The sequence below is a fragment of the Ursus americanus genome, chromosome 3 (assembly GCF_024610735.1).
Source record: "Ursus americanus isolate L20-20 chromosome 3, mUrsAme1.1.p, whole genome shotgun sequence".
In the NCBI taxonomy this organism is placed as follows: domain Eukaryota; kingdom Metazoa; phylum Chordata; class Mammalia; order Carnivora; family Ursidae; genus Ursus; species Ursus americanus.
Window position 1 is genome coordinate 21,954,103 of NC_142129.1, and position 22,575 is coordinate 21,976,677.

General features: G+C 44.6%; 1 protein-coding gene across 2 annotated transcripts; it reads right to left on the minus strand.

Annotated features, from left to right (window-relative positions):
* Positions 1 to 1,388: 1,388 nt before the first annotated feature.
* Positions 1,389 to 21,217, minus strand: CPA2 (carboxypeptidase A2). Of its 2 annotated transcripts, XM_087860831.1 has the most exons (12): positions 21,111 to 21,207; positions 19,914 to 20,021; positions 19,167 to 19,248; positions 18,370 to 18,504; positions 17,695 to 17,790; positions 15,434 to 15,535; positions 13,219 to 13,317; positions 11,788 to 11,898; positions 10,561 to 10,651; positions 8,795 to 8,994; positions 6,759 to 6,843; positions 1,389 to 1,623 (listed from the first exon to the last, which is right to left on the minus strand). In XM_087860831.1, exons 1-12 carry the CDS (start codon positions 21,173 to 21,175, stop codon positions 1,436 to 1,438), a joined length of 1,362 nt encoding a protein of 453 aa, XP_087716957.1. In that variant the 5' UTR covers positions 21,176 to 21,207; the 3' UTR covers positions 1,389 to 1,435. The 2 variants fall into 2 exon arrangements, with proteins under 2 accessions (XP_087716957.1, XP_045648599.1); XM_045792643.2 differs by lacking the exon at positions 19,914 to 20,021 and having other exon boundaries at positions 21,111 to 21,217.
* Between the last annotated feature and the right edge of the window lie 1,358 nt (positions 21,218 to 22,575).

Sequence of the window (22,575 nt, forward strand, 5' to 3'; positions counted from 1 at the left end):
ACAACAGAAGAGAGTAATTGTGTTCAACTCCAAGTACAGTAAACTGAGGCAGAGTGAGGAGGGTCAGTAGATGGAGTATTGCTAAGAGGAGACATCAAGGGTAGGGGGCTCCTTGTTTAACTGGACTCTCCAAAAGCAGACCAAGGACTTAGTCATCAAAGGTGGAGGATGAGGAATTCAATCAGATAGCAAGGACTGGGGGGTGACTTAGCAGGATTCTTTGCTAAGACTGACTTAGGGCCCAAGGACAATGACTAGTGAAAAAGAGGGCTCAGAGAAGCCCAAGTAAGTTTGGGTCAAGGAACATCTTTGTCAAGAATTATGGAGCTCGGGGCTTTATCAGGACTCTTTCGTCCTTCCAGCACTGAAAGTGAACTCCTATGCCCACCCTGGTCCATAACATAGGTTGGACTCCAAGATAAATTTCAGCTTTGAAATTAATAACAAGGGAAGCTGAGAGCTAAATCTGCAAGAAATGTGAACTAAGGAATCAAATACCCAGAATTCTAGGCAAGCTGACATTCACTTCCCACATTCTGCTCCCAAAGAAAGCCATCAACATGTAGAAAATCTCAATCCCTAGTGGAAATGAATGTCTAAAAAGAAATTATATGGAATCTGAGACCCAGTTTTGATGGGGTGACCAAGAGGCATGAGTGTCATTGGTTTGGGTCCCCATTTGTTTTTACAATGCAGCATCTAGAAATGGGAAAAAGCCAAAGGCAATAATGGGGCCAGAGGATACTTCAGTACCTAGGATAATGTGTGGCACAATGTAGTTGTTTAATTAGTATTTATTGAATAAAGAAACTCAAAAGTCCCTTGCTAGCTCCAAAATGTTACTCTATTAAGGTGAAGGGGTTAACACATGCCACAACATGGATGAACCTTGAGGACAGCATGCTTAGTAAAATAAGCCAGTCACAAAAGGACAAATACTATATGATTCCATTTATATGAGGTACCTGGAATAGGCAAATTCATAGAGACTGAAAGTAGAATGGAGGATCCCAGGGGCTGGGGGAAGAGAGAATGGGGAGTTATTGCTGAATGGGTACAGAGCTTCGGTTTGGGATAATGAAAAATTTCCAGAGATGGATGATGATAATGATGGCACAACCTTGTGATGTACTTAATGCCACTGAATTGCACACTTAAAAATGGTGAAAATGGTCAATCTTATGATTCTATATTTTACCACAATTTTTTTTTTAATTTTTAAACTATGTTGGGAGTCTTTCTGCTCGGGATGGGTTTTGTTTGTTTGTTTGTTTGTTTTTAAAGATGAAGGGGTACAGCTCAGTGGCTTGTTATGTTTTAGGGCAACATAAATCAAATAAATAGTGTTCCAAGATCAGGATTAAAAAAAGGAATAATCACAACCCAACTGTGCTTCAAACCAAAGAGCTTTTAATGGTGTTTATTTCCCAGAGCCCTAATAGGGATGGTCTCGCACATGCTCCATGATTGTCTTCAAGCCAAGCCAAGTCTCTTCGGCTGTGGGCAAAATCTGATTGGCCGGCAGAAGGAAGCCATATCGACCCGTGTCCCTCAGTTCAAAGGCAAATGAGTATTTGATGCCATAGTCATATGACCAGTCAATGCTTCCTCCACTGGCTTGGTCTGAAGGGCAAATGAGAATGAAGTCTGGTTATGCCATTCCCGCTGTCCTCTCCCCCTATATAACCTCTATATTAGGTTTCACCATTACCAAAGATAAGTCAGGCCCTTCTGCATGGACCTTGAGAGCAGGGATAGCCTCACAGGGGGTCATGCTTATGAAAAAACAAGATTAATTTGAAAAGCAAAAGGTGTTATTCAAATGGACGCTATACTTAGCCTTCCTTTGGTGTTTTTAGGAGCCTCTGGCTTCACCCACCCACTTGGAATCCTGCCTGCTCTCCTAATTGGCATCTTCTACACCTTAAGGAGGCCACCCTGCTTCCTTCTTTAGAGGAGTGCAGATGTAGACTGTATTTTCTCTTATGGGAGAGGAGGGAGGACAGATAGAGTAGGAGATTTGGCCTCTGCCATCAGGGAACTTTCAGCATAAGGGTGTAGCAGGTTTTATTCTGATATCAAATAACATGCCCAGCACCTATACACGATGGGTTACACCAGTAAAGTAATGTGCACCTGTGTAACGTGTGGCCACTGGCGTGACAGATGATGAAGGAAGGTGGCATTAACCTACAAAGACTGATGGCAATCATGACTCAGGAGAGCTGAGCAATGGACAGGCTCTGAGGCCCCTCCCAGGGAAGGCAGGTAGAGGTCAAATGGAAGAGTTGGGAGCAGAGATGGAGGCAATCACCTAGTCCCTAAGAATGGGGCTGGGTGGAGGGGGAGACCAGAGTGTTGTACCAGGAAAAAATGAGGTTAGTGGTTAATATTATAAATTAACACTATAAATGCCTGTGATTTGTGTCTTTGCCTTCACCCAAATGGTTGCTGACTTGAACTGAATTTTCCTGGGTACCAAAATTACTAACTTATGCTACCTGCCTACAGCCTATCCCACTAAGAGGTCCATGGTGGACAGAACACTGGCTTCAGATTGAATCCTGATTCTGCAAATTATTAGCTGGGTCACCTAAGGCACTTAACCTCTCTGAATCCCAAAGACTTCATCTGTCAAATATGGATAATACCACTGTGTTTATTTCACAGGGAGAATTAAACGGGAGAACATTATGTCTATGATTCCAACACTTGTTGAGCACTTACTAAAATATGTTAGGTAGTATGCTAAATTGGTTGATTTAATCCCCACATGGGTCCCAAGGTGGATACTAGTATTATTCCCATTTTACAGATAAGGAAACTGAGGCTCCGAGAAATTAAGGGAAGGAGCTGGGATAAAGTATGTTGACTAAGCATTCAATAAATTTCAGTTGTGATTATAACCACCGTCATCAATAAATGACTAGGATCCTATCAAAAAAAGTCAGACCACGTGAAAGGTAAGAGGTACCTAGAAGGGAGTAATCCACCAGGAAACTAACAAGCAACATTTATACAGCTTCTTATAGTTCGCAAACACTTTTATTCTACATCCTATCTTTTCAGCCTCTCAACAACCAATTTCACAGATGAAAAAAAAAAAAACAAGAGAGGATGAGTGACCTGCCCGAGATCACTCGGTTCCAAAGCAGCAGAACTATAACTCAACACCAGGCCTCTATTCCCAAGGTCTGGGTTTTTTCATCCTCTACCTCTCTGAGAAAGAACTCAGGTGACAACTTCTCCTATTGCAGTGCAGCTCCTCAGAGCCCTTTCCAGGTGAGAAACTACCCAGGAAATGTCTCACCCACCACAGGAGTCCAGCCACCTCTTGGGTGGAGCAAAGCAGGTGTTCAGCCCAGAGCTACATACCAATCTAGGGCAGGAGGCAAAAAGTACTTAATTGGGACCTGTTCTTAGAGGCAGTGCTGGTCCAAGCTGGCATGAGGCCAGAATCATGGATAACAGAGTCAGCTCTGGGCAAAATGCAGCCTGAACTTGCTTGACCATTAATGGTCAGGTTCCAAAACATCAGACGGAAAACCCTACACATGTCTGATGCTTGCTTATTAGAAATATTTGTAACCTTACCAAGAAAAGCACACTAAACCTCAGCCTTCCAAGGTGTACCTCACTTGGACATGCCTTAAATGAGAAAGGTGAAAAAGTAGATTCTTTGTAATAAAAGAGTTGAGATCCCATGTGGACAGCACAGGATGCCATTCTGCTGACATTCTCAACTCCAGCCTCCACTCCAAGGCTGCCCAACACAGACGGCACACATTCCTCGGCCTTCAGGGGCCATCACGGCCCTCCTCCCCAGCACCACCAGTCAGAGGGCCCTGCTCCCCAGGGCTTCCTCTGCCAAAGCAGAGGACAATCCCACACAGAACATGCTTTAAAAGGTTGGGGTGACTGTAAGCAGATCAGTCTTCCCAGAGACTAGCCTAAAAAATATGTCACAGGAGCTCCAAATCCATTCATTCCATTTGACTTGGTAATCTTGCCCTGAGAACATACACCAAAGGGATCATCTAAAAGAAAAAGAAGTCTGTACCAACGTGTCTGTACCAACATGCAGTCGTACCATCTGGCAGACAATACAAAGGGGCATAGCAACCTACTGGTATAACAAAAACCTAGAGTGGGAATGCGTAGAACTGTGCAGGAAATCACATTAATTGAAAAAGGCTAGACACAAAATAGAACACAGACACTGATTACAACTACATAAATATATTTGTGTTCATTGACAAAACTTTTAATGAAAATAAATGTGATGATGATTAGATTTCTTTTTTCTATAAAGTCTTTTAAATGTCTCATAATAGCAAAAAAAAAAAAAAGAAAGAAAGAAAAGAAAAACCATAATCTGGGGGGGGAGGGAACTTTCATGATCAGTTTTTGGATTTCCATCAATTGTTCTAGATACGCTAAGTGAACTCTTGCTGCTCCGCTCTCCAAGACTACCATTAAGAAAACCAGGACGAACAAGTGTGCCTTCCCTTAGGTTCCCACCACCACCCTCCTACACGTAGCTGTGCCGGTGCCTCCAGCCTGTCTGCAGACTCGCTTCTCCTATTCAAGCCTGATCTACCCACCTCTGCTTGGCTCCTTCTTGTCCCTCTTCTCCCCCACTGTGGAATGGCAGTTTGCTCATTTCTTCTCTCTCCTGTATCCTCCACCTCTCCCTCTCTATTGGTCCCTTTCCCACAGTCAATAAATCAGTCTCTCATCTCAGAAAAGAAACCCTCCATTTCTCTGTCCTTCCCTTCTCATCTAGGCTCTTCCAAAGAGCAGTCCACACACCAGACCTCCGCTCTCCCGCAACCCATGGGCTCGCTCCTCCAGTGACCCTCACCGTGCTTATGAAACAGTCTGCTTATGGTCACCAATAAGCTAGTGCTAAAAATCCAGGGGTAAATATTCCTTCCTTGTCATAGTTGACCTCTTTGTAGCCTTTCATCGTTGTTAACCACTGCCTCCTTTCCAACAACTGCTCCTCCCCTGGCTTCTGAAACACAAGCTTCTTGGCCCCTCTGCCCAAGGCTCTTCCCGCTCCAAGTGATGTCCTTGCTCTCCTGTTCCAACCATCCTCTCTATGTCAACTACTCTTAAGTCTCTCTCTCCACAGAATCCCAGGGCCATGTGGCCCAAAGCCTACAGGACATTCCCACTCGAAAACACTACAGTTATCTCAGCCTCAACTGCCCAGAGCTGAACTCATTCTCTCTCCAACCCCACCCCTCTTTCTCCTTCCTGGAGGTCTCCCTCTGTTAATGGCCCCGTTCAATGACCTTCAGTGAGAAACTCTCCACATCTAATGAATGACCAAAGCCTTTCGGTTTTCCCTGCTTCATGTCTCCCTAGATACTCCATGACTGCTCTAGTGCGGACCACCACGTCCCCCTGAACAAGTCCTACTCTTGCTGCGGGAATTTCATACTTCCGGCCCATCACACTCCATCCTCCACATTGCTGCTAGTGTGTTGTATCTAAAACACGGTGCCTCAACACACTCACTGCCTGCTGAAAACTCTCCAAGAGGCTTCCAGAATCCTTTGGGTTAAGTCTGTAACTCCTTAACACAGCACCCAAAAACCTGAATCCCCACTCCCCTTGTTCCCACTTTCTTCCAGTGGTCCCAAACATCCTTGTGGTTTGTAGAGCCCCATCATGCAGTTTCTTGCTTCTCTGCCTTTGCCCACACTGTCAAAGAGCCAGAACGGCCCGTTCTTTTCCCCTCCTCTAGCTGTTTGGTGAGCAGCCATCAAAATCCTGCCCCCTTCCATATGTAGCTTTTCCTGATTCTGCCACTGTCAAATCCTCCCAACTTTCTAACACTTTTGTACTGCGTCTAGCCTACTCTTGCACATAGCACACTGACATTCATTTGTCTTCCTGTTCGTCTCTCACATTAAACCGAGTTTTCTGTGGGTTCTCTATGGCCATAGTACTTGGCATAATGATTAGCACATAGTAGAGGCTTAATAAAAGTGTGTTGAACAGAGTGTGTGCCTGTAAGAGGCATTTGTTTCCAAAGGGCCCATGGGTGGGGGAGCACTAGGAGACTCCTGAGCATTCAACTGTCTTGAATTTCTGGGTTTGCCCATAAGGCAGTGGGGAGACCCCTTGGCGGGACTCAGAATCTGCATGGGTGCGTCAGGATTTCCCGCAGCACTGCAGTTGTTTCTTGTTTCTATCCCAATCCACCGTGGGAGAGGGGAGTCTCAGAAAGTCTGACAGCAGGCTCCCCAGCTTTATTCCTGACATTGGCAGTATTCCTGACTTATCCTCCCCTTTGTCTCCCCAAATTCTACATGCACAAATGGCTGCAACAGAGTCTATCCACTGAAATATCTGGGTCCTTTTAAAGAATCGCCCCCATTCTGCCCCTACAACCCAGTCCATGGCATCACTCAGGGTGTACCCCTCTTAGCCAAGAAAGGAATAATTAGTAGAAGTGGTCACTTAGGACCAAGTCTTGACAAAATCTTATTTTCAGGCAAAGAGATTCCACATAATGACAGTGAGCTGGTAGGATCTGGACAAGCAGAGAGGAACACACAGAGCTCAAATACTGAGGAAGTTCTTTGTTCCAGATATCACATAGTACCTCATGGAGGAAAACAAGGCAGGACTGGGTGCCATACACGAAGACCTAGCCTTTTCACATCAGGGCACTGAGAGGCTCTGGCCCAAAATCACAGGGTGCCCACTTAGTGGGCATTTGTAAAAGCACATTAGATACTCACAGATGACTGAGCAGATAGGCCCCACTGTGTACTTGGTGCCGTGCAGGCTGGTCAGAGACTGGGCAGCCTTTTTGGCCACTTCATTCTAGAGTGAGAGAACCAAAGAAAGGTAGATGGATAATACTTGCCTCTTGAAGATCAAATGCCCAAGGGCAGAATGTAGAATGGGGCCGTCTGATATTGGACTCTCTGGTTAACTTAGGCTTAAGCACCACGCCCTTTCACTTCAGTCATAGTGAGAAGCAAACACTAGCTCACTTCTGTTGGCTTCGAAAATACAACACAAAGACCTTCGCTGTTTATTTGATGATCCAGGTGTTCGTAATAAATACACCAGGGTCATTATTTTGCCACCATCTCTCCTTGTTCAGGGTTGTAGATGGAAATAGGGAGTAAGGGGCTAAAGAGAATACGTACTGACCCCAAGATGTACCCGGGAAGTTGTTTTTTTGTTTTGTTTTTTTTGCTAGATCCCTACATTGGCTTAGCTCCCTATGATTGTCTCTTTTTCCAAGTAGAGCTCAGAAAAATATTTTCCATTATTTGAGGGTTCCAATTTTGACTGATTGAGGCTTTACTGTCCTTGCTAGGGATAAATGTAAGGTCTTGAACTTGGGTCCAGGAAAACAACTGTACAATTACCAGATGGGGGAAACCTGGCTCGGCAGAATCCTCAGAGAGCCTGGGGGTTTCAGTTGTCAATGAGCCCAACATGAGTCAACGGCACGGTGCTACGGCCAAAAAACTAATGTGACCCTCAACTGTTTAAGCAGAAGTGCACGGTCTGGAGGAGGGCAGTTATGGTCACGCTCTGCTCCGTGCTGGTTAACCCGCAAGTTTTACGTTCACTTCTGGGAGCTACCCTTGAAGAACAGAGACTAACCAAAGCATGCTCAGAAAATGGCAAACCAGAATGGTGAGGAAACTTGGGGCCATATTATGAGGGCTTGAAGGAGCTGCGGGTATGGATGGAGTAGGGATACGGAAAAACCTAGCAGAAGCAGGTTACTGGTCTTCAAGTGATTAATAGATTTGCTTCTTTTCAAAGGGAGCAAGATGATAAACCAGGGCTGGCAGGTAAGAACCATAAGGAGAAGGTTTGGGCTCTCTATAAGGAAGAACTCAAACAATCAAATTTGCCCCAACATGGAACAGAATCCCTTGGGAGGCAGGAGACTGTCCAAACACAGGCTGGATGACTATGTGGCAGAGATGTGAGCATCCAGTTTGGATAATTTAAGGTCATCGAGGTCTACTAAAAATACCTTTTAGGTTCTTTTCAATCCTAAGGTTCTTTTCCCTTGATTTGGCCTTGAGTGGTAATACTCTCCATCCAAACCCTGAAAATTGCCCTACAGGGCTAACATCCGACAGATGAGATGAAAGATACACTTGAATGGGAATAATTTACTCCATTTCTGCCAGGAGCTGCTGACAATACCGTATTAGAAAGAAAACTGACCAAAAGGTTCCATCTCAGGGTTTATCTCTAACATATGGGTCTCAAAAACCAAGCCTAAAAAGCCAAATTGGGAATATCCACACATTCTCTTCAGCTGGGGATAGCTCTTGCTCAACTGTAAGTAGCCCCCTGAGATGTCACCATCTGACTTCAGGCCGCCACCAGTTTGCTCATTCCCGAAACACGAAAGATGACGGAAGGTAGCAAGTTAGGGAAGGGAGTGTTTGACGCCCAGCATCACACACCTGTGCCACACGATGGCCGGTCACAGAGCAGAAAGCACCAGGAGGCTATGAGGCAAAGAGCTAGGAGACGGTACTGTTTAGCACCCAGCATCTGACAGCATTTGATTACAGATCTAAGAGCCTCAGGTCCAAATCCAAGTGGTCATTTCCTCAGCAACAGAAAGCACATCCTGGGGATTTACGGTCAAACTGAAGCTCCTGCTCATCTAGACTAAGGCAACAGTCATTTCAGGAATTGTGTTTCCCAAGGGAACTGAATTTGGGAAAGTCCATAACCAGTCTTTCAAATCTCTGCCTGTATCGCAGTCTTCTCGGTTTTGGAAACTTACCAGCTCATCAAAGTTATCTGACTTGGTACATGTATACCCATAGGGGAACATCAGCAGCTGGGAATAGCTGTGGAGGGTAATGAAGGCCTTGATCTTCCCGTGATTCTTGATGAAGTCCACTATGGATTTCACTTCAGCTTCAGAGTTGGCATGGGGTCCATGGTAGGAATCAGAGCAAGGGTTGCTGCTGGCTCCAGGTCCTGATGGGATGCAGAAGAAACGCAGGAGGAACAGTAAGCTTTAAGGAGGTGCTGTATGGATACATTTACCGTGCACCCCTAAGTTCCTCCTCTGGAAGTCAGCAAGACTGTCCCTACATTAGATGGAGTCGCTCTCTAAGGGCACAGGAGGCCAAACTGAAGTGATTCTGGACGCATCTCTTCTTTAGAAACATGGTTCCTCTATATGGCAGAAAGAGCTATCAAATTAGATCATCTCCTCTCTGTGGGAGTTGTTGGAAGAAAAGCTAGATTTAACATTATAGATGGAATTCCTGCATTGGGTGGGAGTTGAGCAAGCTCTTTTTCTGGGATTTCTTCCAATTCTTAGCGTCCAAGAGTAGAAGATTCTATGCATCTGTACTTCTAAATCACAAAGCCACAAATGCAAGGAACCTCTGACACCCTTTCTGCGGTGAGGAAATCACAACCGCACTTGACAACAAGGCCACCTTTGGCCTTGATTTTCTCAGCAACTGGAGTTACTCGTGACTAACACAGTAGTCCACTGTGGCCTGGCCAGCGCTCTGAATGCTAGAGAAACTTCGAGGGTATCGGGAGGGGCTGGGGCTCCCCAGAGTCTCTAAACGATATAGACAAAGTATAAATACAACCTGTCACTTTATTTCAAGATTATTTAATAAGAACCATAATATTTCAGGAAAAAATATCTGACATTGAATTCCTGGGCATTGTTCAGTATTTTGGATCTGATGCTTTTTTTTTCCCTACGCTAAAAAAAACTATTATAAGAGTGATGAATGAACTTGGCACTCATCCATATCCTGTCACAATTCCCGAGTGGGTCTTTTCTTGGTTCGATAACTCTCATTAATTCATTTGTCTTACAAATATTTAGTGATTGCCTTCTATGCTCCAGACACCGTACTAGGTGTTAGCAATAGTGCAGTGAAAAAGACAGTTTCTAACCTTACTGGGACCAGACCTAGGGAGGAAAAAACAAACAAATTTCAATTCTGTGATTAGAGAAACATAGGAGTTTTAACTGGTCCCTAAACGCATAAAGGAACCCCCCAACCAGGCTGCCACTGAACCCCAAAAATGAGAGCCACAAGTCAACAAAACCCGAGCAGCAAGCCAATGTTTTCTCTTTGAATCTGTTTTGAAAATCAATTTCTTAATCCTATTTGTACTTCTTTTTAGTTTTCTTTCTCGAAACATCCAGAGATGATGTAATGCTTCTCCTCTGAATAGATCCTAACCCCCTCTAGTGGTTGGTTCAGGCCTTCCTGAGGCCTCCCGCCATTGCGCCAAGTCTTGCTCTGAAAACTCGGAAGCGAAGCCGAGCTGGGCTACAGCTTGTGGGAAAACTAAGATGTGAGACAAAATATATTAAATGCTGCTCAGAGATCTGTGACAGCGCTGCGCGCCTGTGAAGGGAATTTACTCAAGTGTTTTTCAAATAGGTTTTTAAATGGCTTCAATCCTGAATGGGCTTAGCAGGCTGACAGCACTGCAGAGCGCTGCAAAATTGCTAGTTGGCCAGACAACTTCCGGCCATCCCTGGGGGCAAGTCCCTGCGCTCACCTCCAAAACCTGCGTCCCAGTTCCGGTTAGGATCAACACCAACACAGAAGCTTCCTGATACCTTGGACCGGGTCTTCCGCCACATACGATTCTTTAAAATCCAACCGAAAGAGAAGACAGAAAAAAAAAAAGGAAGACGGTCACTTGGCCTCATGAGAAGGTCCCTTTAGAATCCTGTTCATTTCCCTTGCTCCCTCCTGGGGAATTACACTTTGGAATTACATTGATTTCCCTTGCCCGCAGAGGTGTCAAATACTCCTCCTCTGGGGTTCTGCGAGGAGCTTCTTGGTCGTCTCACCGAAATGAGAAGTAAATAATTCCCCATCTCCTCAAATCAATACCTGCCAAACCATTTTCCATAGGACACCAGTTCTATTCAATGTTAACAAAAACAAAAAATAAAAACAACAACAACAAAAGTGGGGAGAGAGCAAGAGTTCTGTGATAGACTATTTCAGGAAAATACAGAGCTAAATTCGCTAATGTACTTCAGCACTTCTAAGAGTTTTCTAATGCTTTCGTGTTTTTTTATGCCGCTCCGGGAGAGGGATATGGTGGGCGGTACTTCCCAAACTTGACTGTGGAGCCCTCTATTCATAGGATATCTCATGAGACGAGTACTAGTATTTGTACGAGTTCTTTTTGAACACACGTTGAAAAACACTATCGTAGTCAGCTCTCTCCAGAAATAAACTTGAAGCTCTGATTCACTTTGAATATATGTGGGGTCACAGTTGCCACAATGGGGTTCTGTGATAAGATTTTAAAGGGAAAAAAAAAATCTACGTAACTCCTTTTAGTGATATTACAGAGGATTTCTTCTACAGATTGTAAGTAAAATGCTAAATGCATTGTACTGCCTACCCAAATCCTACTGCAATCTAATTGTCAGCAGGTAACATCCGCCTCCTCTTTTCCAGCAATCCCACCACAAAAAAACACAGAGAGAATTGGAACAAATCTCCTAGGTGACTCACGGTGAACACTGAGCTCTAATAGCCCAGCCTAATAGCTGAAATGGGCTCTGACCGAGGCAATATGTAAAGACATCGTGTGTCGGAATAAAAGGTGATTATAAACTCCACTATATGCCTCAATTCAGGGCCACTACTGAGAAATGACGCATTCCGCTTATGGTAAATCAAGAACAGAAAGGTTACTTTTGTTTTTTAAGTTCCTACACATCTCCATAAATTCTTGTTGAAGAATTAAAGGGTCCAGGCTTACTTTAGTTTGAGAGAACACATATCCATCGGGGTTGGTGACGGGCAGCAGGAAGATATCCATCGTGTCCAAAATGGAAGTGATGGATGGATCATTTCCATAATCAGAGGCAATCTGAGCAGAGACAACATATATGTCAATTGCACCCTCCTCTTTCACCGGGGAACACAGGATGGAATATTAAGGCATGTTTTTTCCAGACATGAACTAGGTACCACTGCTGGTCAACGAGAGCTTGCTAGGACTACAGCCCAGTCTCCTGTGATGCTCATGTGTTTAATATGCCAACATCTATACTTTTATTTCCAGTCAGAATAACTTACTTATATTAAGTAAAGCCCAGATATCACTTATCCAGTCTCTCTCAAAAGTAGAATTCTTTCCATTCATTCCGGGAAAGCATTTTGCAATGGTGTATGTGGCTTATAGGGGTCTATGAACCAAAGACCTTTTTTCAGTTTTCCTTCATCACCACACAGACCAGCTTTCCAAAAGTACTCACGGCGAACAACAGATTACTTAAATGTGTAGAGACTTTTCTAAAGATACAGAGAACCGGTTAAATTCCATTTGGGGAATTAAATTTCTACTTGCGATCAATTGCAGTGGAGTTGAAGTTTCTGCTGGATTAAAATTTATTCATTTCCTGTGCTCAGCCATCCTAAGGCATTATTATTCAACTGTTAAATATCCATTTCATAATACCCTAAAGGTAACTGCATTTTAATTGAAGGGAAAAATGTATCAGTCTGTATGCACGTGGTTGCACATGCTTGAATGATCTGATGTGGATTGACTTCCTTTGCTCATGAATTAACATTCTGATTTATAGCGTGTCATTTTTGAATTACTTAAGCAATACCAGACTAGGTCACACCCAGCCCACTGTCCTGACTCTTAATTCCAATGAACATGTGGAAGAAAGGTATTGCGACACTCCGACTTCAAAATCAGATTTGGAACATTTTCAGAAAAACCCAAAAACCCTTACCTAATTTCACTTTGGATCTGTAGGGCAAAGTAAACTCTTCTAGCACCTGTTTATATTTTCCATCTGAGCCCCTTTGGTGATTTTATAGATTTCTAGCACATCGTCCCTCAGCCCTCAGGGCCCAAGGCAGCAAAGCAATTTTTCTCTAGTCTGTTCTTATGCTGAAATCTGACTCCTGGGGTCCTTACTTACCACCCTCTCAATCTCTTCTGGCTGTGTCTGTTAACAGAGTACACAGTGGCCGGCAGCCCGGGGACAGTGCCAGCATGCTGGCTGGGGCAATACCGAAAATCCAAAAAAGGTTGAACGGGCCTGCTTCCTGCCTGTGCAAAGAAAGGCTTGCTGAGAGCATCAGCCGTTAGGACTGCAAAGACCGCTGAGTGGTTAGGTGGGGCCTAACCCCAGAAAGTCAAAATAATCGAGGAATTTTAGGAAAAAATGACCTTATTTGCTGTCCACAGTGCAGTAGCTTGTGTAACCCACTCGCGAGCATGGATCCCGGCGTCTAGCCAGATGGCTGGCTTGTTTCCTCCGGTGCTGAACTGTAAAAAACAGTGTGGAAATGTGAACAGCTCCACTGCTGCGGGCTCCTGTCCCTGCTCTTTTCCCCTGGGGCCTCGTCTGTCCCTCTTTCCGTACTTGATGTGATTGAGAGAGAAGGAGGAGGTGTAGACAGAGACGCTGTCGATTAACTCTTATTTCGTGTGATTTTTCTGGTCCCCTGCTTTTAATATAAGTTTAAATGCAGACTAACAAGAGGGCATGGGCTTTTTCTCCCGTGATGTTTATAAAAACTCATTGAAGATAATATAAAGACATGAAATCACTTGTCAATTTTATAAAAAACAGGTTACAAAATAGTATGATGCCTTTTTGATTCTATTAAAAGGCTAGCTCATGTGCGTATATGTATGTACACACACAAACATGAGAAAAAGGAAGTGGGGGAGGAAGAGAAAAATAGCAAGATATACAACAAAATATGAAGAGCTATCACCCCACAGTCATGGAATTAGGAATATAGGGATGTTTTTCCTGTTTTGTTTCTCTGTTTTCCAATTTTTGCAATGATTGTGTTATTTTTGTAATAAAAGTGCTTGTGATAACCTACAGGATGGTAGGCTTTAGAGGTGCTTTCCAGAGTTTAAATTTTATGATCTAACTGTCTCGGTTTTATTTGGAAGAGTGGCTTTGTCAATTGGATCAGTAAATGGGGAGGAAAAGATTATTTTTGCACCATCAACTTCTATCTCTGTGCTGCATTCTAAACATAGCAGATAAGGTAAATGAGAAATGCAAATCCTTGCTAAAAATTACATTTCATGGGCTTCGAGAGTTTTAGTTACAAGTGTTTCATGTCTTTTCCTCCAAAGAGCTCAACTGTAGAAAGCAGGGCACTTTCAAAAACACATAACATTCTCACCCACGAACTACCCTAGAGAAGGCCAGGACAATCCAAGGGGGAGGAGAATCTGGGATTTCCTGGCCCAATGGTAGGAGAAATAGAGAAAAGGAAAAAAAAAATTTTTTTTAAAGAAGGTAGTAAATATTAGCAAATGTACCACGGTGTCATAAAGCAGGCAAACCACTTCTCTCAAGCCTGCTTTGGGAGAAACACTCTGGAGAAATCCATCTGTCCCAATGAGTCCGTTGGTTCTCAGCCATAACATTTCCAAATTTAGTAGGGAGTTGTGACATTATCTCTCTCTCTCTTTTTCCTCCTCTTTCACAAACTCTTTCTAGGAAACCTGGTAAATAAATTTCACTCTTTTTCCAGGCAAAGTAAAAAAGCTTGAAACTACCAGCACTAAGGCTGTCAGAGGTGACAGGTTGGAGTAAAACCCTAACCTTTTTCAAACTAGCAACAAATGCCTTCGTTTTCTGGGCATTTGCCTGTGCAATTTAGTTGCCCTGTCACCCTCCCGGGCACTGCAGGAACGCTTCTGTTTTCAAATGCAGCTCAGGCAAGTATTTGGCGCCTTGTTTTTCTTTCTATCTTTTTTTTTTTTTTTTAATCTCTTGGTTTAAAAAAGAGAAAAAGAAGAAAAGGGAAACAAGGTATAGAACTCCCACCTTGATTAATTACAGAATACCTCCCCCATCCCCCCTGCTCACCCTGAGGCCCGCACCCCCACGCCTATCTCCCCCCTTCTTCCCGGGGCCCATACCACCTCCCCCAAAGCCCCCACCTCACGGCGGGGCCCGCACCACCACCGCGATACCTCCCTCACCCTGGGGCCCTCGTCATTTCCTCCATCCCCCCCCTTCGCCCTGGGACCCCCGTCACCTCCTCCATCCGCCCCCCTCGCCCTGCGGCCCGCACCGCCTCCCCCTTCCTCTGTTCCTATTGGCGCGTTCGCCTCTGGTTCCCTGCGAGCGAATCTATCAAGATGAGAGCATTAATTCACTCCTGCAGACCTGCGTCAGCTTGCGCAGGAAAAAGAAAAAGAAAAAGAAAGGGGGGTGGGGGTAGTGGGGAGGTGGATACTCAAAACCAGCAAGGACCGGTTAGGAGGAGAAAAGGGAAGGGAAAAAAAAGAAAGGAAAAAAAAAAAAAAAAGGAACCGCTCTGCAGGCAGAGCCGGGACTGACGGCCCGCCTGGGAGCGGCGAGATTCTAGAAACCTCGGGAGGAAAACCCACAGCTGCGCCTGTGTACCTTGAGCACGTTCATGGGCCGCTTTTCAAAAGAATGGCCAATATTCACTTTGCTCACTAGACCCGGGTGCTGAGCCACGATGTTATCCATTTCTTGGGAAATCTGAAATGTGTAAGACAAATAAGACATTTGCAAATGAATGATGTGATGCAACCATTCGTGCCTTTTCTCTCGCCTCCGTTTCCATTCCCTCCGGGAACGGAGAGGGCAGCGCGGCAGATGCTGCGGGACTAGGGACGCTGGACTCACAGCTAAGACGGGACGAGGCACCGGGCGTCCGCGGGGGCTGGAGAGGGGGCAGCCATTTTGTGGCGGCGGAGCCGGCTCGCTCCAGTTTTGTGCTTCCAACAAAATGGCACTTGTCTGGCTTGCCTGTGGCTTTCCTCAGCCCAGCACGGAGGGACGGCTTCCCCGGCCATAGAGCTGCTTGCCCTCACGAGCAGAGGGACACAGGTGGCACCGGCAACACCCCCCAACAAAGGTGGATGTGGAGGCCGGCGCCACAAAAGGCAGCGGGGGCTGGTTCAGGCCCCTGGCGACAGGGCGCCGGCCCCCGAGGCCCCTCGGTCACCGGCTCCTTGGGCTCCGACTGGCCAGACTGACGGGAATGCTGTGCAGCGCGGGCACCCAAGCCGTGTCCACGGCCGGACCGCGACGTGCCTGGGCCTGTCTGGAGGGGGACCCGCATGAAAGCGGCCCCTCTAGCCGCTGCGGGCTCTTGCTCTCCGCGGGACCCGGACCCCGATTTGTGAGACCAGGCGAAGGAAAGAGCGAGCGAGCATCTTCCTTTCTTCACGCCCTTGACCCCTCATTCTCTGTACTCGTTCACAGCCCCCTATCTGAAACCATTAGGGGCCATACATATTTCAAATTAAGAAAAAAAAATTTTTTTTTTAGAAAGGTCAGAGGAAGGGGGCGCCTGGGTGGCTCAGTGTAAAGCGTCTGCCTTTGGCTCAGGTCAGGATATCAGAGTCCCCGGATGAAGCCCAGGCCCTGACTCTCCGCTCAGCGGGGAGCCTGCTTCTCCCTGCTCCTCCCCCTTGTTCTCTCTCTCTGTCAAACAAATTAATAAAATCTTAAAAAAAAAAAAAAAAAAGACCAGAGGAAGCTTATATTGTATATTATACATGTGGCATTGCTCCATATTCAGAGACATTAAATTTCTGGCAGTGAAACAAGTGAGTAGCAAGTCAGTTCAGGTCAGAATTCGCCCCCAGATGAGTTTAGGTCAGGTCAGCTTTTGCCACCAAATAAATCAGGGGGAAAAAAATTAGTTTCAGACTTCTTTGCATTTAGAATTGCTGGTTTAGGAGATGAGTACCTACCGATACCTTCTCTCTGGCTCTGTCCTATTCCCCCACCTCACCCTGTTACCCTCCAACCCCCATCTCTTCTCCCCTCCCTTCCATTCCCCCACTCCAAATCATTTAGGCAAATGGACCCCAGTGAACCCCAAGAAAAGCTCTGTGTCACAAAGAGGCAAGTACAGCCCTGCCCAGATGTCCAGGTGGCAGTGTGTGACCCAGCTGGAGGAAGGGGTGTTCTTCACACCAACAAAACTCAGGAAAGACAAGAGAGACCTCGCAAGAGTTTGCTACTATTAGGTCTCGGAGCGTTGGTCAGATTAGGAACCCAGTCCTTGGTGGAAAGTCAGAGGTGTCAGGGTATCCCCTGATTCCATCATCAGTGGCAGCCAGGAAGCTCAGCTCTCAAATGGCTTTGTGGGCAGCACAGGTCAGATATCCGCAGAGGGGTCTTGAAGGGAGAGGTTCATCGGCAGGAGAGGCTGTTTGTGTGCTCACTTAAGACACTCCTTTTTTTTTTTTTTTTTTTTTTTAAAGATTTACTTATTTGACAGAGATAGAGACAGCCAGCGAGAGGGGGAACACAAGTAGGGGGAGTGGGAGAGGAAGAAGCAGGCTCATAGCGGAGGAGCCTGATGTGGGGCTAGATCCCACAACGCCGGGATCACGCCCTGAGCCGAAGGCAGGCGCTTAAGCGCTGTGTCACCCAGGCACCCCACACTTAAGACACTCCTAAACAATTCCCAAAAATGGAATGGCTCCTGGGATGGGCAAGTGGGCTTCAGGTCCTGCCTTCAAGCAGTGACACTGATACTGGGTGTGAAATCCTAGAGAAAACTGGGGAAGTTAGGAAATCATATGAGAATACTTCCCATTACATCACCCGGTAGAAACAAAAGCCTTGTCATCAGAGGAAAAAACATCCCAATTCCCTGATGGTCATTTTGACACACCTACCTCTTCCAAAGTATGATAAGCCTCAAAGTTGAAGTTACCATCCCGTTGTCTTCTCTGATTAAGTAACATTTCTTCATTCTCTTTGTCCAACAGAACCTAAGACAAACCAGTCACACCTACGATTAGTTTACAGCAATCCATTTGCATCTGCAGTTGTGAGGGCAATGCTAACACTCAGGTCCCCAGTCCCAAGCATCCTCTCCCTGTCATACAGATTCTGGGGTCATGCAATGCAGCATCCTGAAAGGGCATGAGGCACTAGCAGGACGTCTGGCCAGCCAGATGCCACATATAGAGGATGACAGTCAGTCCTGTGGTTGTGTTATGGCTCTTCCTACCTTTCTGGGAACCCAGGGCCCGAATTAACCCTCAATTAAAAACTAAGTGAGTCACGTTTTACTTTTATTTAAACGAACACCCTTCAGTTTGCACTTTATATTTCATGCCGAAGATTCTGTTTTGCCCTTTCCCTTAAGATTTTTATTACTATATCCCACTTACGCCAAATGCAAAAGGGTGAGGGACAGTGTCAAAGGTAGCCCAGACTGCAGGAAAGCCCCAGTGGCACCCACGGGTCCTTTTCCCTGGCAGAGGGTACCGGAGGAGAAAAAAAGATGCATCTTCAGTTCATGTAGACCAGCAAGACTCTGGAAGGATGGTCAGTAGGATAATTACCTGAACATCTTCAATCATGATGGAATAAGCAATTCCCTGGGACTCCAAGAAAACTTTGACTGCCTGGACATTCACAAAAGGAACTCGGACATGGGCTGCCTCCCCTGGGATCGTGGGTGGTTTCCAAAAATCAAGCTGGAAGGGGTAAAAGGCCGAGGCAATAAGTGGGTCATTCCAGGGAAATGGACAGGTTTCCAGAAATCAATTTGTGTCTATTTCACCTCCAGCCCACAAGACTAAAATCACTGTAGAATCACTCTGATATTGCAAGAGGGTTTTTAAATATCCAAGCAGGGGCCTATGTATCCTATTGTTTGTCCCCCCTATGGTTTGATATTAAAACTGGCAGAAGGCAAAGTTTATTTAAAACCTTGGCAGTTGTTGTTTTTTTTTTAACAGTTGACATTCAAGCAATCTAATTCATTTCATAATAGAACATTAATACTGTAAATTATTTTAGGATGGAAATAATGCATTAAAGCTGTTCAACAATTTTTCAAAGTAACTTTCACATGTGATCTCTTTGCACTCTTACAATAAACCTGTGACATAGAAGAATGGTATAGTTATCCTCATTATTCTGAATAGGATAATGAGACACAAGGAAGGTAGGTGACTTCCCCAGTGTCACAGAGTCGAAACTAGAGCCCAGGCTTTCTGCGTCCCAGCTCCATGAGTAAGTGTTCCACGCTATGTCAGAGAAGATGAGATACAGTCCAAAGTAAGAGATCCCAATCATCGTGTCTAACTGTGGAAGAGTCACTTTGGGAAACAGAAGCTCCCCCTAGGACGGCTACCTGAAGGTGTTCTTCAGCTTCCAATTCCACCAGATGTTTTACTTGTTCTTCATTCCTTGGTGAGATCTCAAGAACCTGGTCCCTAAGAATATTAACCACAGACATGACCTTAAAAGTAAAACCTGGACACTGTTTCCTGTTTCTTTCTGCTCCTGTTACTCTCTGCATGCAGGAGGTTAATGGAGCAGTTAATAATCTCTTCGACAATCGAGAAACTAATAAATCGTATACTGACCCACATCCCCAGAATGAAGACTTGGTAGAATGGCTTTACTTCCCCCCAAGGAAATGGTATCTAGATAATAATTAAGAGGTGTACCTACTCCTAGCAGGAAGCTTGCCATTAAAGTTACCTTTCCTTTAGCTAATGATTATTTATAAAATAACACCTGCTGGTCATAAAGCAATAGCTTTTTAAAACTTGTCTGTTCCTGCTTTTCAGAAATGAGGTTTTTGTTTTGTTTTGTTTTTTAAGCGGAATAATTAGGTTGGTGCTTGTAAGAGGAAATCGAATTCACATCTGGGTAGACCTAGGATGTTTTATTGTTGTTAACTGGAATGTATTAAGAGTTCCATCTCCAAACCCCATTCATGTGGCCCAAGCTTGGGGTACGCCAAAGACAACTGGGACCCTGAAAAATCATGGTGTGCTCTCCACACACACTCATACACACGCATAATGAAGCATAAAGGGTATCAAGAACACCTTGGCAGGAAAGAGAAGTTGCAAAACAAGCAAACACATACCCTTGGAAAAGAAGTTGGGGAGTAGATCTGGATTCGTATAGCCCTTCCTTGGCAGTAGAGATTTCTTCTCCTCTGTCTTTTCTGCAAGTAGGCTGACTTCCTGAGTCACTATCCCGAGCAATTATGCAATGGGGAAAGGATTGGTACAAAGAGCCATATGCAAGGACCAGGACCCAGGTCTTCTGAAACCAAGTACCACGCAATTTCCAGTGAATTCTACGTAAGTAATAGAGTGTGAGATCTTCAAGGCTCTTCTGCCTACAAGTATCCATCTGCCCCATGATCTGAAAATTCTTGCATTTGAGTCTCATTCCCTTTGGTTGGTGCAGACACCCAGGAGCCCTCCTTTGTAATGGGAAGGCACTGAGAAAAGTACTGCTTTGGGCTAATATTTCCTGGTGTGTGTTCTAAGGAATAGTAGCCCTTTGAGTTGCTCAGCATATTAAAAAAAAAAAAAAAGTGAGGAGAAGTTTGATGATCAAAAAAAAATGGGTAAATGCAGCAACCTAGATCCCTTCTTATAGATTTATAATGCACACGAATTTAAAAGTCACTAGAAATTCTATAATTTGTTAAATCCTCTGATTCCCAAATTTATTCGACCACCCACTTCTTTGGGCCAAACTTATTTGACCACTTCCTTAATTCCCTGGAATGCTCTTCAAGAAATGCTGCCTAAAGCCTTTCATAGAATCTTCAAACCAAAGTGCTTTAGAGCAAAGGTGAATCCTATGATGCCATGAGAGTTGCCTTTGGGCTGAAATCTACAGCCCTGGTCCTCCCACCTTGTGAGGTTCCCTGGCCTGGGCCCTAGATCTGATGATGGGCTGACCTGGAGGGCGAAGCCCAGAATGACCGGGAGGAGGTGGGGGAGGGTATCCCATCACTTACGGAAAGGCGCTGAGACATCAGCCAGACTGCTTTATTTTCACTGACGCTTATCATCCCTATATTCTGATCACCAGGAGAGGGAGAAATAAGGTATGTGTTCGGATTTCACTTTGTTTTTTCCCTTAGATGTCATGCAACTCTTTCTTAGGTCACTCAGTTCTGTTATTCCCACTCTTCCCTCTCTAAATGTAAGAGAACTTCTCTGAAAATGCTGAACGCTTACACCCATTATTCTGCGACATCCAGTAAGACCCTGTGAATCAGGTAAAAAAAAAGTTCAAACAGGCACCAGAAAGCATAACTTACCCCACAAATGTTTCTCGACAGTAGATCTGCCCCAGAAGGGCACCAAAAACCAATATCAACTTCATGGTCAAGGATCTTCCCAGAGTCCAGAATTCAATGTCACTCCTGAACTTTATTTATAGGGCCCGCGGTGGAGGCCGATCTGTAGGTTGTGTAAGAACTCAAGTCAATGGCCACATGGTAGAATTCCCACCTGCATGTCAAGTTCTCAAGGCTGTAGACACTCACCTGTGTGATATCACCAACCCGTACATTTTCCATTCCTGCAATGAGATAACAAACTTTGATGGAAAGAAAACAAAATTGCTAGGGCATACCAAGGGCAATTATGTATTTATGATTCAGAACATAAAGTGCCACTATCTCTGACTAGTGACAGAAGCCAGATTAATAGACCTGAGGTTAAAGTCCTTTCTGCATTTCTGACCAAAAACAAAAAAACAAAAAAAAACACACACACAAAAAACAAAAAACCCAAAAAACAAAAAACAAACAAAAAAGGACACAGCATTTATAGTAATTATGTGCGCATCCTGTCTATCACATTCCATTAGTTTGCTCATTTGTTTATTTTTGTAATGTTTACCCTGAAACACTACAATCACTCAGTCCACATCTGCTGAATCTCCCTGTAGAGGTGGCCCATTCCTGTCCTCACTCTATGTTAAAACAAAACAGAAGGCCTTTTAATATTCAATTTTGAACTGTTTCTAAAGTGATCCATCTGCATTTGTACCAAATTGATGTCCTCGTTCCCGTGCTTTTTCCCAAAATGAAAATGTCTTTCTGATTACTACAATGAAATTGCTTGTTATAGAGAGTTTGGATAAAAATTTTGAGTTTGGGTGAAATTTTATTTCATCACCAATAGTTCCTTCACCCGAAGAAAATCATTTGGTGTATATCTTTCCAAATTTCTATGTTTTAGAGCTTTTTCTTGAAGATTAAACGATACCATACATTCTGATTTTTTTTAAAGATTTTATTTATTTGACAGATTTTATTTATTTATTTGGCAGAGAGAGAGACAGCCAGCGAGAGAGGGAGAAGAAGAAGCAGGCTTCCAGCGGAGGAGCCTGATGTGGGGCTCGATCCCATAACGCCAGGATCACGCCCTGAGCTGAAGGCAGATGCCCAACGACCGAGCCACCCAGGCGCCCCCATACATTCTGATTTTTAAGCAAAGGTTTTTTTCAACAAAGGTGATTTTTCCTTGTCTATAAACATAAATCTACATTGATCTGACTTTGTTCTTCATTGCAAAAGAGGAAGATCGAACTACCTGTTTTTAGGAATCATACTTTATTGCACTTCATCGTTCATACACGTTATGTTCAGCCCAGCAAGAATCCACCACAGACACCAGGAAATTTCTTCTGTCCTCTGTGTGTCAAATTCTTCCTCTGCACACACTTTAAATCCAGGGATTAGAATTCTCTAGTACTTACTTGAAGGGGAAAGGTGT

Coding starts and splice junctions, on each gene's coding strand:
- CPA2 (XM_087860831.1), bottom strand. CDS start 21,175: ATGAAGTTGATATTGGTTTTTGGTGCCCTTCTGGGGCAGATCTACTGT. Junction 17,791..18,369: donor TCATGATTGAAGATGTTCAG/GTAATTATCCTA, acceptor GGTTTGTCTTAG/GTTCTGTTGGACAAAGAGAA. Junction 1,624..6,758: donor GCCTATCTGCTCAGTCATCT/GTGAGTATCTAA, acceptor TTTGCCCTTCAG/ACCAAGCCAGTGGAGGAAGC.